The 15,905-nt window shown below is 31.9% G+C and overlaps 1 protein-coding gene across 9 annotated transcripts in view; it reads right to left on the bottom strand.

Moving 5' to 3' along the window:
- LOC105231134 (muscle-specific protein 300 kDa) overlaps nucleotides 1-15,905 on the bottom strand; it is a 190,506-nt gene that overhangs the window by 67,950 nt on the left and 106,651 nt on the right. For 6 of the 9 annotated variants that reach the window (XM_049459658.1, XM_049459647.1, XM_049459657.1 and 3 more), the window contains exons 19-21: nucleotides 6,069-7,038; nucleotides 5,561-5,773; nucleotides 5,128-5,388 (exon numbers count right to left, since the gene is read on the bottom strand). In XM_049459658.1, coding sequence (XP_049315615.1) covers nucleotides 5,128-5,388; nucleotides 5,561-5,773; nucleotides 6,069-7,038 — 1,444 coding nt within the window. Of the gene's footprint in view, nucleotides 1-639; nucleotides 798-5,127; nucleotides 5,389-5,560; nucleotides 5,774-6,068; nucleotides 7,039-15,905 lie in introns of those variants that run through there. The other 3 variants (XM_049459666.1, XM_049459669.1, XM_049459673.1) reach the window with 1 other exon arrangement.

Genomic DNA, 15,905 nt, shown 5'->3' with positions numbered 1-15,905 from the left:
TTGAAATCGTTTCTGTTTTTGGGGTCATGTCATGGTTTATAATAATTTTTGTTTCTTCGCTTAATCTTACGCTTCTGCATTGTACATATGTATACGCTTGTGTGTACACATGCATGTGGCTGTTTACAATAATGGTACGGAAACGTTGACAACAAACAAAAGTTAAGTTCTTTTTTTCTTTTTTTTTTCAGAAGCCGCGGCGACGCGCCTATTTGCCGACACCTTTGAGCCGCCACTGCGCGCTTTGGACAGTGGGAGTCTGTCGTCGGCGCCGCGGCAGCGCGTGTTTGCGGCAAATGTGCGCGCGTGGCGGCGTCTGCGGTAGCTTCATTGGCGGTGGCTGCTACTGCGCTCAAGTGTTTACATAACTGTATAAATGTATTTGTTGGCTTAAAGTTTACTGTTAAGTGCGCGCTTGCAGGTGTTTAGACGCTTATACATTTTGTCAAACACTTTTTTTTCTCATTTAAACAATTAGGTACGAAAATTTAAATTAGTTTTAAAATAATTAATGATTTTTCCTATACATTATTAAAATTATAAGTATATTTATAGTTAAAAAATGTCGTAATGTATGGTATTTTAATGTAATTGGTTTTTGTTGTTGTTGTTTTTTGGTTTATTCTCTTTAAAGTTATGTATATGTTTTGGTTGTGGGTGGAAGTTTGGCGTTAATGCGCCTAAAACTATGTTTCTAACACTGCATCGTCCGGTGTGCCGCGATGGATCAACAGTTTAATGCGCTCATTGCGTGCGGTGATTTTTGAGTGTAGATTCTTAACACGCTCCCGACATGCCTAAATGTATTCATATATTTATATATATGTATATGTATATACACGCATACAGTTATGAGCATACAAACAAAGGACATGTTGTGGTTTGTGTTGTTGTTGGCGCACACATGGTTATGGTCAAGTAAATATTTATATTTGTACAAATGAGTTTAGAGATGAGTTCAAGTGTTCGTTTTTTTTTCAGAGAGAGAGAGAGTGAGAGAGAGTACGAGACAGTTATACCCATTTACCAGCGGAAGAAGAAGGCAATTTTTGTTTAAAACCATTTTTTTTTTAAATAAATGCAACAAGTTTTTGGCGGCGTTATGGTGTGAGTTCAAGCAACAAGCAGTTAACAGTTATAAATATATTCATTTTTTACATGTATGAACATGAGTTAGGATAAGCGTAGTAAAGGTGAGTAGAGCACATGGATGAGCAAGAAGCAATTTTTATTAGGTTTTACAAAAGCAAATGTGAATTTTTCATAGAATATTTTTTATAAAATATTTTTTGTTAATATTTTGTTAAAATATTTTTTATACATTTTTTTTTTAATATTTTTTAAAAAGTAATTTTTATAAATAGTTTTTATAAAATATTTTTTGTTAATATTTTTATTAAAATATTTTTTATAAATATTTTTTTTGTTTAGTAAATATTTTTTTAAAAAATATTTTTGCAAATATATTTTATAAAACATTTTTCATAAAATATTTTTTTTTTTAGTTTTTATAAAATTTGGCACATTTTGCATATTTGAAGCAGAGTTTTAGTAGCATTTATATATGTATGTGTGTATGGCGGATTTGTTAGTTAGTGAGTTGTTGTTAGGTCAGTACCATTACCGTCGCAATTTTACCAGTTTTCGTAGCAAATTTCAGTAAGCAACAACACCATTTGTTTTATATGTTGTTTTTGTTTTTATGTTTGATGTTATATGTTCATGTACGTTTTTGTTTTCAATATGTATACGTTCCAAACATATTTATGTATAAGTTTATATATTTTCATTTCGTATTTTTGTTATAAAATGAGTATGTAAATAAAAGAAAAAAAGAAATACAAAATGTCAAATAATGTTGAAATTATAAACTAACAATTTTCTTGTTTGTTTTTTTTTCATAATAATTAATTTGTAATAATAAATGAAAACTATGAAGCATAAAGTTTGGAAGGTAAAATAAATTAAATTACTTATGTGTGAAAGAGAGAGAGATAAAGAGAGTTTGAGAGCTAATTTACGCCCATTTTCCAACCTTACCCAATAAGTGCAGATGAGTTATGAGCATGAAGACCCAACTAGCAACCATATATGTATATAATAATTAGTGATAATTAAACAAATAATTTATTAGAAAAATCAAGCTGTGAGAAGACAACTACAATTTATGATCTTTTTTTTTTAGAATACAAGTACCAGTACCAGTCTTTTGTTTCGCTAAATGCAGTTAGGTACCACTTAAAGGCTTTTAGTGTGCAAAATCGCTTGTGATAAAGTGAGAAAAGTGCTTAATGAAGTGTGAATTTTAAAATGATGAAATGTGAAATTTTAAATGAAGAAATGTGAAATTGTAAATGCCAAACTAAATGCATGAAATAATGTATGAATGTGTGTGTCTATGCGCATTACTATACTAAGTAAGTGACGTCAATTGTCTGTGCACTTTTGTACGCGACTGTAGCTTGCCGTGCACTCACACAAAGCGTATGTGTCGCTGCGGCCGCAATGTGTGAAAGCTCACTTGTATAAGTTGCTTCGAAAACGAAAGTGCGTGGCAACTGAAGGTTTCAAAATAGCGCATATTACAAACCGAATATAAGATGTGCGCGTTTTTTGTAAGAAATGTTTACACATTTGCAATAATTCTGAGCTAGAGAATGTTTTATAATTTTTTTATATATTTATTTTAACTATAAATATTACGCTAAAATTAAAAAAATTGCCTATCGTGTATATATTTCCGTTTTTTAAATTTAAAAAATTAAGAAATCAATTTAAACAAAAATTAATATCGAAACGAATAAAATTAAAATCAAAAATATTTTTTTATTTAACAAAAAAAACTTTGGGTTTTTAAAGTTATCAAAAAAATTTATTTTTAACTTAAAAAAAATTTATTTTTAACTTAAACATTTTTTTTTTGATAAATTTAAATAAAATTTGTTTTTTAAAATTTTTGAATTTTTTTTTTTAAATAAATTCAAAAATTTATTTTTATTTAATTTTTAAAATTCAAAAATTTATTTTTTTTAAATTTTTTTTTGTTGAACAAATTTTTACTTTTTTTCGAATTTTTTTGTTTTATTATGTTCCTAATTGTGTTGTTGTTTTAAATATATTTTTTTTTTTGATTCTTTAAAGCTTGTATGAATCATGACTTTCCATATTTGTTAAAAGCAATAAATTATAAAAAAATTAACTAGTGCGTATATTTCTATTTATATTTAAAGCACGAACGAGCCTTCAAGGTGAACACACACACTCGCACGTAACTGTACGTTCGTGTTACTGCGAGACAAGCGGCTAAAAATAGGCGCTATGACGGCAGCCTCTTAGGCATTTCCAAACGCGCAGCTGAACGCTATAGACGTATGTATGTATAGTATAAAATTATGCCACGTGCTATATGTATATAAAGGATGCATACTAGTGTAGTCACATGGTGAAGGTTTTTGTTGTAATTTTTTAGAGTTTAATAAAAAAATTTAATTTTTTTTTAATTTTTATTGACTAAAGAAAACTACTTTTCTAGATCTTTATTTAAGAAGTTTTTTCTTGAAATTTTTTCTTCAAAATTTTTTTAAATATTTTTTATTAACCAATTTTTTTAGATTTTTATTTAAATTTTTTTTTTCAATTTTCATTAAAAAAAATTCCGATTTTTATTTAAAAAAAATTATTTTTTCCATTTTTATTAAAAAAATTCCGATTTTTATTTAAAAAAATTATTTTTTCCATTTTTATTAAAGAAATATTTTTTCTCGATTTTGATTTAAAAACTTTTTTTCGCATATTTTTTAAATAACATTTTTTATAAAGCAAAAAGGTATTCATCTTGGCTGATTGTGACGACAAAGTTGTAGAAATTTTTTTAATATTAAAAAAAAAATTTTTTTTACTCCGGAAACATTTAAATTTTGACTTTTGAATCTTAAAGTCTCTAGTTTTAAAGTTTTTTTTGCAAACCAATTTCTGCAACTTCTAGTCGCATCAATATGAGTTTAGAACCAATGATGTGTATGAATATGTATATGACGATTTATATGATGGATGTGTGGAGATAAGAGGACTTACATATATATGATATATGATTATGTACCATATATGATGACAATATATATAATGATGTATATGGTATAAAATGCCGCTGCACGGTGTTAAAATACAAATGCATGGTGGTGTTGGTGGCATGGCAACAAATACACTCAACCAAAAAACCAACGAAAATACATAAAAATGGAGAAGAGCAGTGTTGAGATGATGCACGATTTCCATGTGTGCATTAAATGTTGAAATTAAGGAAAAAAAATCTAAACAAAATCATAAAAACAAAGATTTCGTACAAAACTAAAATATAAACGAAACAAATTAATATTGAAAAAGTATAAAAACCAAAGGTACAAAACATAAAATAAACTCAAAACGAGGTATTTGTACACCAAAAAAAAAATGTATTGCCAATTTCAAAAACTTCGCAGCCACCGTGCAACTTCTGTAGCATTGAGAAAATTTTGGTACTCTTCAATTTTGTTGTACAAAAAAAAAACGGATAAAATAAAAAAAAACTGCTTAACTAAAGCGAAACAAAAATATTAATTATAATAACAATGCGGCTAGAGGTTACTCAAAGGGGGGTTTCCAGGGCAGGGTGCGTGTGTTAGTCAATTTACAAATTCGTTAACAGTCGTCAACAAAAGTTGTACGCTTTGGGGGAAACGTTTGTGTTATTGAATAAAAAAACAGCACCAAATGTATTACGATTATGATTTCGATGTCAATGGATAACTGTGCTTTATATACGAGCACGCTCCAACGCTTAGCCAATAATGGCAAAGTAGCGCGTGAGCGGGATAGAGGGAGCACAGCACAGCTAATACCTAAATGTTGTAACCAAAACTTAGAAAAAAATAGTTTTATATACGTATTTCTCATAGATATGACGGGACCCTAAACATTTCCTGCGTAGAATTATGCAAATTGCAACCTAGTGATAGCTTAACTGACTCACTGCCTCACAGCTACTAAGAAAGTTTCAATTCATATATGCTATATATGTTTTTTTTCTACTAACTAATTATAATTGTGATAACAAAGATAGAAAGAGACCTGCCTGTGCCGTTTACATACCTGTTGCTCTGCTAATGCACGCTCACGATCGTGTGGCAGATACGTGGGCGCCATAACGAGACGCAATTGTTGCTCCTCTTGTATGATCTTCTGACGCAATGTTTGCATCTGTTGCTGATAGATGTCGATCTGGCTGAGCGTCTCTTCCAGACTGGTGGTTTTGGTGCGCACCAATTCCGCCAGTCCGTCCAAGACCTTCAGCAAATCATCGACATTCTCGCTAAGGCGCGGATCGCCACCCATACCATTGCGGAAGTGCACCTACATGGAAAAAAACAGAAAAGGAAGAGAAGAGAGAGAGAGAGAGATCGGCAATGCGCGCGTGTTATTCAGCTTGCTCTCAAAGAATAGTGATCATTTAATTAACATAATTGTTTACAATTGTAAAGTGAATTATGTCAAGGCATTCGGACTAATAAAAAGCAGCACTCACCTCCAATTTTTCAATAGATAGACGCAGTTTGGTCTTCTGTACATTGATGTCCGCCAATGTTTTCTCGCAGTAGCCCAGTTGATCGCGCAGCGGTTTCTTCTTGTGTTGTGGTGAGTCCAACGATTGTTTCGTCTTGTCTATCCAGCCGCGTATGTCCTTGATTTTGCGTTCGCATTGATCCCATTCTTCGCAGGCTTCTTGTAGCAGGGAATTCTGTGCGCGCAGCGATTTGTTTGGTTGAAAGGGAAGGAAACAATATTATTGTAAGTTTAAGAAGCTGTCAAGATAGACTGTTTAGCCAAGTGTACCGAATTTATTAACTGAAAATGTCACAAAAAAGTTATAAAGTCTTGACCGCTTGCTCTAAGCAGTCAAAGCAAGCCTTCTGTACACGCTTCGTGTATCTCAGCACGACCTACTATACTTACAGTGTTCATTATATTGTAAGACAATACTTTTAACACCCCTGTTTTCTTGCTAAACGCCAGATCCTAAACTTCAAACCTACCCTTTCCAGCAGCACCGCTTCCACGGAAACCTTGGCGTCTTCAGCCTCTTGCAGTTTGTCCTTGAGATCGCCCACAGTCGTCACTTGTCCAATGTGTTCCAGTTCCTTGTCCATTTCACTCAAATGCTTCACGATCGGTTTAATGCTCTTCACAGCCACTACATAGTCGTTGAGTTTGTTGCGCGCTTCGGGCAGTGTACGCAGTTCGATTGTCTGATCGAGGAAGGTACGTTTCTCCGCCACCCACGCCATCACAATTTGATACAGATTCATAAATCTCGTCCATGCATCTAAACTATCGCCCACTTGTTGTTTCTTCTCATCCAACCACGCGCGTACTTGTCCCAATTCCTGTGCCAACTGATCGATCGTCGATTGTACCAGCAATTTTTCATTACTGTTGCGACAATTGTCGATAATCAACTGTCCATTTGTCTTGACCATTGTGAAACGTTCATAAATGCCGGCTATTTCCTGATTGATACGATGCAGTAGTTCTTTCATTTGTGCGGGTGCTAGTGTACGATCTTGCACTTGTACCTCCGCCTGTCGCAGCCATCTTTGGATCTCATCGACGCCGCTCAGGTATTCGGTGCGTACAGTCTTGGCACGTTTGAATTCTTTCTGTTTGGTTTCCATGGCGCCTTGTACACGCTCGGAGAGCAACTCTAACGCTGTGAACTCCTGTGCTATATCGCTTGGTACCAGATTTTGTTTCTGCAAATAGTTTTCCTTGGTTTCGGCAATCAGTTGGGTGCTTTCCGCAACTGCCTTGCCAACTTGTTGCTGCAAATCGTTCAAAGACTTTTCAATGGCGTCAATATGCTCGTCAAAAGTGTGCACTTCTTGTATCTGCTCGAGTAGGGCGTTGAATTTATCTTGCAACTCTGAGATGCGATGGAAGACCGTTTCGATCTCTTCCAGATCCTTACCAACTTGACGATCCTTCTCGCGTAAGGTGTCGTTTAATCTGCAAAGTAGTTGGGAGAGAGAGAAAAGTATGTTATTAAAAAAGGGCTGACAGATTCTTGGCTGAAACAAAAATGTATTTGTTGTAAGTTCCGTCGTTGAAACACGTCAGATATATGGCGAAGACCACGCGGTTGGCGGCGTTGTTGTAATAATACGTTGTCAAAAGTACAAAATCACGCAAAATGTGCGCACAAGTCACTGGGGCTTTTCACAAAGAAAATTTAAAAGTTTCCCAAATCCGCAGATTTGCTTTCCGCTTCAACAAAGAAATGGTGATGCGTGTATTTTTAAACGATTGCGGCAATCAAACACTTCAAAAAGTTTAAACAATTGTATTTATATATATATATATAAACTATATAGTATAGTATTATTAGGATTAATAATGCGTCAAAGGTTTCCGTGGAAGAAATGCGACCGCGCTAGTAAAAGAGAATTCTCCAAATGAATGTGGCAAAATATTGTTTGGCCTAAGGCAGCGGCCGCCGACGTAGCGGCACCGCGCAAAGTAGCGCTAGCCAATTCGAAAACATTTTCGAAAATGGCAGCGTAGCGAACAAAGAGCAATCGAAAGCAAATGTGAGTTTGACGGCGCCTTTAAGGGGCTGTGTGGCGATCGTGCACTCGCACAAATTGATGGCCGCCTTCGCGCCCAGATGGCCTCTGCCGCACAAAAGAAAAACCTTGAGGCGGAAATTGACCGCTTTGCCACGAAAACGCACCGACATCTATGCGTTATTTTACTCGAAAACTGAACTTTTATTGGTAATAGCAATGTGCGCTGCCATTTCGCCGTTTGTTTTGCTATTATTTATACTAACGGCAGAGCGTTGCAATGCAGGAACCACACACGAACGAAGGCAAATAAATAAATTGAAGAAAAATAATTGTCTGCTTGGCCGCAGTAATTTTTTTCAATGAAAGCAATAACCGCAAGTTCACGTTGCAGGAGAGCGCCCAGCGAGAATTGATGAGCGCAAGTGTGCGAAATGTGGAGCGCGTTTGGCGATCGTGCAAAAAGCCGGTTATGTGAGCACACAATTGAGTTTTTGTTTTGCTTTTGTTGTTGAGCACAAAAAAAATATGCGCTCACTGTTATCTGCTGTGGCGCCAGCAATTGCGGCGTTGCGAATGTTTTATATTTTTTTGCCTTTTATTGGCGCTTCAAGTAGCGCGTGAAATGTCCAAATACAAACAAAAACAATAACAGTTTGTTTTTATGGCTGTATGAGTGGAGATTGTATATAAAGTGTAGAGTTATTTGAATTTTTTGAAGTACACTATATACATATGAGCAGGTGAAGCGAATAGCAAACATTAATACAAACGTGTAAATAATTGTTTTAGCAATAGTATTGTTACTGTCGGTGGACAAAATTTGTAGTTGTGATTGACCAAAAAATGGTTGTTTAATTATTAATCAATTTTGTTTTATAATGTGTAAATTTTTTATTTTAGTTTCTTGTTACTTATTATTAATTTTTTAATCAAATCATTAATTATTTAATTTTTTTTATTTTTTTTTATTTCATTTTGTTTTATTTTTTAAATTTCTTTTATTTTTATATTTAATTAATGCTTAATTTAATTAATTTTTTTTAATCAAATCTCTAATTATTTAATTTTTTTAATTATTTTTTTTTTTACTTTCATTTTATTTTATTTTATTTTTTAACTTCAAATTGAATATTTAGTACTATTTTAATTTATTTTTTTCCTTTTCACTTTTTAAAGCATTAATAATTTTTTTTGTCATTTTACATTTTTTTTAATTTCAAAAATTTTCCATCCTTTAATTTAATTTTTTTGATTTCTTTTTTTTGTTTTAAAAAATTAATTACTTCGTTTTGTTATTATTATTGTTTTTTTAATTAATTCTGTATTTTTTTATTATCTATTTGTATACTTTAAGTTAAAAAATTAATTAAAATTTTATTATTTTTTTTTAATTCATTAATTTTTAGATTTAATTTTTTTGTTTTAACGCACTAATTATTATTGTTATTATTTTATAATTATTTATTTCTTTATTTCTTATCTTATTTTATTTATTTCTTTTACTTTTTTAGTTTTTATTTATTTTAACGTTTTAAAATATTAATTAATTTCTTTTTTATTCTTAATTTATTTTATTTTATTATAGAATTTTTTTATTTAATTATATTTTTTTATTTAAAATATTTTTTTTACAATTTTATTTTGTTTTATTTTATTTTAATTTTTTATTTTTTTCTTCTATTTTTATTATTTTTCGCTATTTTCCAAAATTGTTGCCATGTCATTGTAAATTGTTTTTGCATTGCAGCCTTTTATTGTGATTCCTCTTTCTTTGCTCTTTTTTGAGCTTATTTATTTATTTATTTATTTTAAGTTCCTGCTTTAAGATGCAGCGCTGATAAATCGCGACAGACACGCTGACGTCACTTGCACCACACCCAAGTCGCGTATACGCAATGTGCGACATGTAGACCCAAATACGCGGTACACATACATAAATATGTATAGCAAATGCACGGAAATGGTGAAAAACTTGCACAAATGGATGCAAATATACATAGTTATACATATATTTTAACAGTTATTCACAACAGCGATCTTTAGAAGTAAAAATGTATGTAAACTTACAGCGACCTTTTTGCTAGCCACTACTGTAACATTTGGCATTGAAGCCCTTTAACTTTCGATTTTGAATGTGTAAGATATATAGAGAAATAAATATATGAATAAATAGTGACAGACTGAGTGGCAGGCGCACATGCGGCTACCGGCGTCGCTGCTGCCGGAGATGACGTGCTGATATAGCAGTGTTACACGTTTATATACATAAATACATATGTATACATATATGCATATGTAAGTACATATAAAAGAATCGTATATTCAACGTCGTAGCAACGCCAATCCAGCGCTTAACGGCTTTTCTCAAAGCTATGCGTATTTGGCCGCACGCCAGTGGAGCAGAAAAAATTCAAGAAATTCACAAAAAAAATTTAGTTTAACAAAAAAAAAAACATAATTTAAAGAAAGCTACAAAAAATGTAGTGAGCAGTGCAAAATAAAAAGAACTATACATTTGTATACGCAAAAAATTATTGAAAGCACATAAGTCCACAATACAAAAAATAGAAAAGATAAATAAAAAAGAAGAAAAAAGAAAACTCACATGCAAATTCATACAAAAATAAAGAAAACAAAAGCAAAACAAAAAGGCGTGAGTGCCAAAAATGTTTAAAAATAATGCACGTATTCAAAATAAATTCGGCGTAATTTTTCGTAGACTTTTACGGCGCTGCCAAGGCAAAGCACAGCAACAACAGCGCGACACACAAGCAAACTTGAAATTATTCTTTCCTTTTCCTGCGCTTTTGACTTTTACTATTTCGTTTAGAAAATATATGTGTGTTTGCATGTGTGTGCGTGCGTGTAGTATATGCACAATTGCTGGCTCTATATTATATGGCACCATTTGAAATGCTGGTTTTATTGCGGCATTTGTTTTTGTTTTCCGCTTAATTGCTTCTTACTCGTTTTTGGAAATTTAGCAAAATTATGTTTTTTTTATGTTTAAGTCTTTTTTTCACATTTTTCCTGTTGCTTAAGATATTTTCAGATTTCACCAACCACTTTTTGGCGTTTTCGCTTGACGTACTGCTCTATAAATCCACTTAGCTATTTTCGTTTGTTTGAAATATATTTAAATATTTCTTTTTAATGTTGTGAAAAAATGTGCTAGCAGCGCTGTAAATGTCGGCGCTAATGCGGAAACGCTTATCAAATGCTTGTATGAAAATAAGAAAAGTATATATGCACATAAAAAAAATTTAAAAAAATACAAAAAAATGTAATAATTTATGTGTGTGTAAGCAAATGGCAGCAGCTGGCAAAGCAATAAATATTACATACATACATATGTATTACAAATATTAGAAGAAATTGTGTAAAAAAATTTAAAAAACATTGAAATGAAGTAAAAAAAAATATAAAAAAAAATCAATTGAAAATACCCCGTTATAAAAAAAATAAAAATAAAATGGATTATTAAAAAAATATATACATTTTTGTGGTATTGATTTGAATTTTTTTTTTTATTACGGATTATTTTCAATTGAATCTTTTCTCAATTTTTCAATGATTTTTTAAATTTTTTTCCATTGAATTATTTTTATTTTTTTTCAATTTTTCAATGTCTTTTAAACTTTGTTATAAAAAATATTTAAAAATATGCAAAATTTATTAAAAAGAAACAAAAAATAATTCCACTGAAAATTTTTATAAAAAATTTTGAAAAATACTGAAAAAGTTATTTTGTTATAAAAAGTTATAAAACATTATATACAAAAAAAATATATACAAAAAAACAAAAAAAAATACAAAATTCAAATGAAAATTGCTTTGTTTTGAAAATATTCAAAAAAAAATAGTGAAAAAATGCAAAATTTATTAAAAAAAAGTTAATACAAAGTATTGAATAAATGCAAAAATTATAAAAAAACACAAACTAAACAGAATTGACAATTAAGTTGTTATAAAAATTTTAAAAACTTTTGAATATTTTTGAAAAAACTTAAGAATTATTAAAATAACACAAAATCAGCTAAATTGACAATTACGTTGTTTAAAAAACTATGAAACATTTTGAAAATTTTGGAAAAAACGTACTTCGAAAACAAAAAAAATATTGAAAACATTTTAAAAATATTATTTTGGAATTAAATTCTTAAGTTATGGAAAATTATAGAAAAAACGTTGAAAAGATGAAAAATTATAAAAAATTTTCAAAAGTTAAAAAAATTATAAAAAAATTTCAAAAATTAAAAAAATTGAAAAATATTTAGAAAATGCAAACATTATCACAAAAAAGGTAAAGTTAAATTAAATTGAAAATTACTTTAATACAAATAATTATTATTTTCTTATTTATAAATAATAATTTTTAATTATAAATAATAAAAAAACGCAAAATAAAAACAGACAGCCACAAAACTTCAACAAATCCTTTAAGTATTAGTTATTCTTGTTTTTATATTTGCATTTTTATCAAGAAATTTCTGATTCATTCCGCTCAGCCGCGCTCATGTTTCTGTTTACGTTAACAAATACACTAGGCTAGCAAAAAAAAAAGTATTTTATACAATAAATTACGATTACACGCGTACTGTGTTTAAAAAGGCAGAATATAGTGAACAAATTTTATAAAATTTTAAATTTTGTGAAAAATTAAATTTAACTAAATTTAGTGAAAAAGTTGTATAAAATTTAATTAATTTTTTTTATATTTTTTCTTATAAAATTTTAGCTAAGCTTTTTATAAAGAAATATATAAAATTTAAAATTTTTAAAAAAATTTATAAAAAATTTTGAAATTTTATAAAAAACCTAATAAAATATTAGCTACATTTTTTCACACTAAAATATTTAAATTTTATAAAAATTGGAGCCAAAATTTTTCACACTAAAACTGCAAAATTTTATATATCTTTTTATAAAAAATTTAATAAAAAAATGTTTTAAAAAAATTAATAAAAATCTAGCTAAATTTTTTCTTTTATTTTTTATTTTTTCACACCTCTGCGCTTGACGTGCTGTTTTCTATAAAAATTTCTACGATATAATATCAAACATGCTCTGACTAATCGCCTGCATTTTTGCGGTCTTCCGGTAAACGGAAAAATGCCCCAGCAAGTGCTAGTAGACACAGCAAATGAAATGCAGTAGCCACAGCAAGAAAAACTAGAAATTCTTGAATGTCTCGAAATTGGCAACAGAAATTAATCAAAACAAAAAAAAAATAAAAAAAAACTATGAGCGCCGACTTTTGGCCATTGCCGAATTACAAATTGACCGCAAACTCAATTCAACAACTGTCAAGCGCGTCTCTTCAGGCTTTGGCCACCATTCAAAGCATTCAATGACACCGCACAGCGACGTCAGAGTCCACAGTTAATAGCAGTCAACGCGCCGGCCACCGGCTGACCTCGCAAACCAGCAAACCACTTAAGTTTCATAGCTGTTGTACGTTTTTTCTGCGATTTTTTGTTTGCTTTCTTGAATTCTAAATCATTTATCGCTTAGCTTTCTAGCTACGTTTGCTTGGAACTCTTTCGCCGCTTAAAGTTCAAGCGCGTGCAAATTAAGCTGCTGCGTCCATTCATGCATATGTATACACTGCGGCGCGCGCTTGGTCTCTTAGCGATGTCGAAACAAAAAAAATAAAAAAAAAATAAAAAAAAATAAAAAAAAGAACATGAAAACACAAACAACACATGAAAACAAACCGAAAAAACGATGACTTAATCGCCGCGCAAAACCTGCGTTGACGCGTCGCGCATTTGGTGACAAAGCTGGCGACAAAAACAAATACAAAAGCAAAAAAAAAACAATAACGGCATAAAACAAACTATGACAACAGCAGCGCTTGCTAGGTTAACGCGTTTGGTTGCGCTGCCTTGTACCCCACCACCGGCTTACTCCATTTGTCGCGCTTCTAGTAGCTTCGCTTACGCGCCGTTTAAATGTTGTTTGCTGACACTACTTACGTACATACATACAAACAGGCATGTAGTTTGAAAATCTGGTTAGCTACAAACTTAGAAAGCAGCGAATAATTTTCATTTTTTTGTTGTTTTTTTGTTTTTTGTTCTGCTTGGAAACGAACCTCTTGCTTTTTCACGACAAATGCCTGCAAATGCGTTCGATCGCAGCAATCTCTAGGCAACCGCAATAATTTCGTTACGGCGAAATTTCTTCGTTGCTTATTAATAGTCTGGCTGCAGCTAAGTGTCGCCTGCTGCGCTGCTTGGATCGTACGTCCTTTTGGTGCTTTGGCTTTTTCGGCTGAATTTTTGTTTTTGCTTTTGCTGTTTTGCTCTACTAAACTACTAAATCAGTCTTTGGCTCGTTTGTAGCTGGATCTGCGCTTGTATATTAGCTGTTTTCGTTTGTTGGTCTCCTTCGTTTAAGCTCAGCCTAGTCACGACTGACCCAACCTCCTCTGCGACGCGCTCGGTGGGTGTGGTAAGAGGAGGCAGGCGTGTGCTCTTGCGTATCGCTTGTTTGTTTTTTGGTGCTAAAAATGCTGCACTTCCCGTGCAATGGAGTTTCAAAGCTGCCGTTAAAGTGCTTAAAAAATATATTCACTTTTGATGCGTTGCTCATACGCCACGTGCCACACTGCAGTGGGCAGTTGTGTGTAAGTTGTGTGTGTGTGTGTAGCCTCGTTGCGTTTGCGAACTGCACGTCCGCTGCTGCCTTGCGAAATAAGCAAGAAAAAAGTAGAGAAAAAAAATATGTTTAAATATTTTCGTGTTTTCGTGGAAATTTTAGGCAAAAATCTGTTGCGTTATACTTTTTTGTAGGTTACACGCCGCCGCCGTTTACACTCCTCGTACTGCTTGCGTTGTGCTGTGTGTGTGCAACGTTTTGAATCGCCTTTTTTTGCTTGTTTCTATGAATTCTTTCACTTTATAACTTTGCTTTACTACAGCTTTTGAGAATGTCTATTTTATTCTGCTGTAGTTTTTTTTGTATTTTTGTTTTTATTTTACTTTTTATCGCACGTTTTATTATTTGACTTTCGTATATATATGTATATACGGTATATTCCTTTCGAATTTGCTTTCTTTTTTCGCTTTAGCTGATGCTCCTTTTAGTTTCCAGCCATCCAGTTAATCACATCCGCTTTCTTCTAACGCTAAATTCCAACTGATTTTTATTGAAAATTTTGGCAACCGCAGCGGCATTCGTCATTCGATCGAGCAAGCAGCGAATAAGCTCACCGCTGGCAGCTATGAGTGTGTGTGTAAATATACTCGTGTGTGTATGCTTATAAGCGTATGTATACTAGCTTATATGGTATAAGTGTGTGTGTGTATACGAGCATTTCTTTATAGCAGCGTGGTGATCTTGCCAATAAGCTATTTCAAGCGCAACACATTGTATTCACCACTCAATAAACCTTCACAATGCGCGAGTTTTTTCGCTCATTTTTGTTTTGTTTCAGCTTCTTTCTATTATTTATTTGGTAATTTTACCAGTTCCATATGCAAGTGTTTGCTGTTCAGCACATTTCGGTCAAACTATTTGCATAGTATAATTGATTTAATTGCTTTTGCTTGCTTCTTGCCATGAGTATTGCATTTTTTCCCTACTTTATAGCCACATATTACTCGCGTATGTGTTATTCAACGCTTTTATTGCTTTTAATATGCCTTACATACAGCTGTGCAATTAATATTTCTCGCTCTCCAACTGTTTTCGCAGGCAGTCATGCCGTTGTGTGCTCATTTGATAAGCTATCCAATGTCGAACCGGCAAAAAAGCCGGCTGTAAAGTTCATTAGGCGCATTTCCACACTTATATATATGTAGGTAAGTAAGTATGTATGTATGTTAGTATGTATATTTGTATTTTCCATATTTTATTGCAAACTTGACAGCGCGATAACGACCGGCGACAAATACTCATACACAAAAACCTGCAAAACTTGACTGCGATGAATGAATGGTGTTGAGTAAGCAGGTGTGGTAAGTTTTTAAATGAGCGGAGTGACAGTAAAAGAGCAGTGGAAGAGAGAGCGCGCTTGAGCGGCAGTACAACACAAAGAAAATCGAAGACTTGTTATTCAACGAAACGCTTTTAAGCCTTACTTTGAACTCTGTTGGTTATTAACATAATTTTTAGTTGTGTAAAATATATTAATCGGTTGAAGATATATGAAACATATATTTAAAATTCGTGAAGAATACGAGACCAATAGCTAGTTGTATGAATACGTAAGGGAGAAATTTATTTAACTGTATGTACGAAGATATATTTTCGGTTTATCTCTTCACTCGTTGGCTTAATTAATTATACCCTAAACAGGGT

The sequence above is a fragment of the Bactrocera dorsalis genome, chromosome 1, assembly GCF_023373825.1.
Source record: "Bactrocera dorsalis isolate Fly_Bdor chromosome 1, ASM2337382v1, whole genome shotgun sequence".
NCBI classification, from domain to species: domain Eukaryota; kingdom Metazoa; phylum Arthropoda; class Insecta; order Diptera; family Tephritidae; genus Bactrocera; species Bactrocera dorsalis.
The sequence above is the reverse complement of the archived record's forward strand: the minus strand, read 5'-3'. Positions and strand labels throughout refer to the sequence as shown.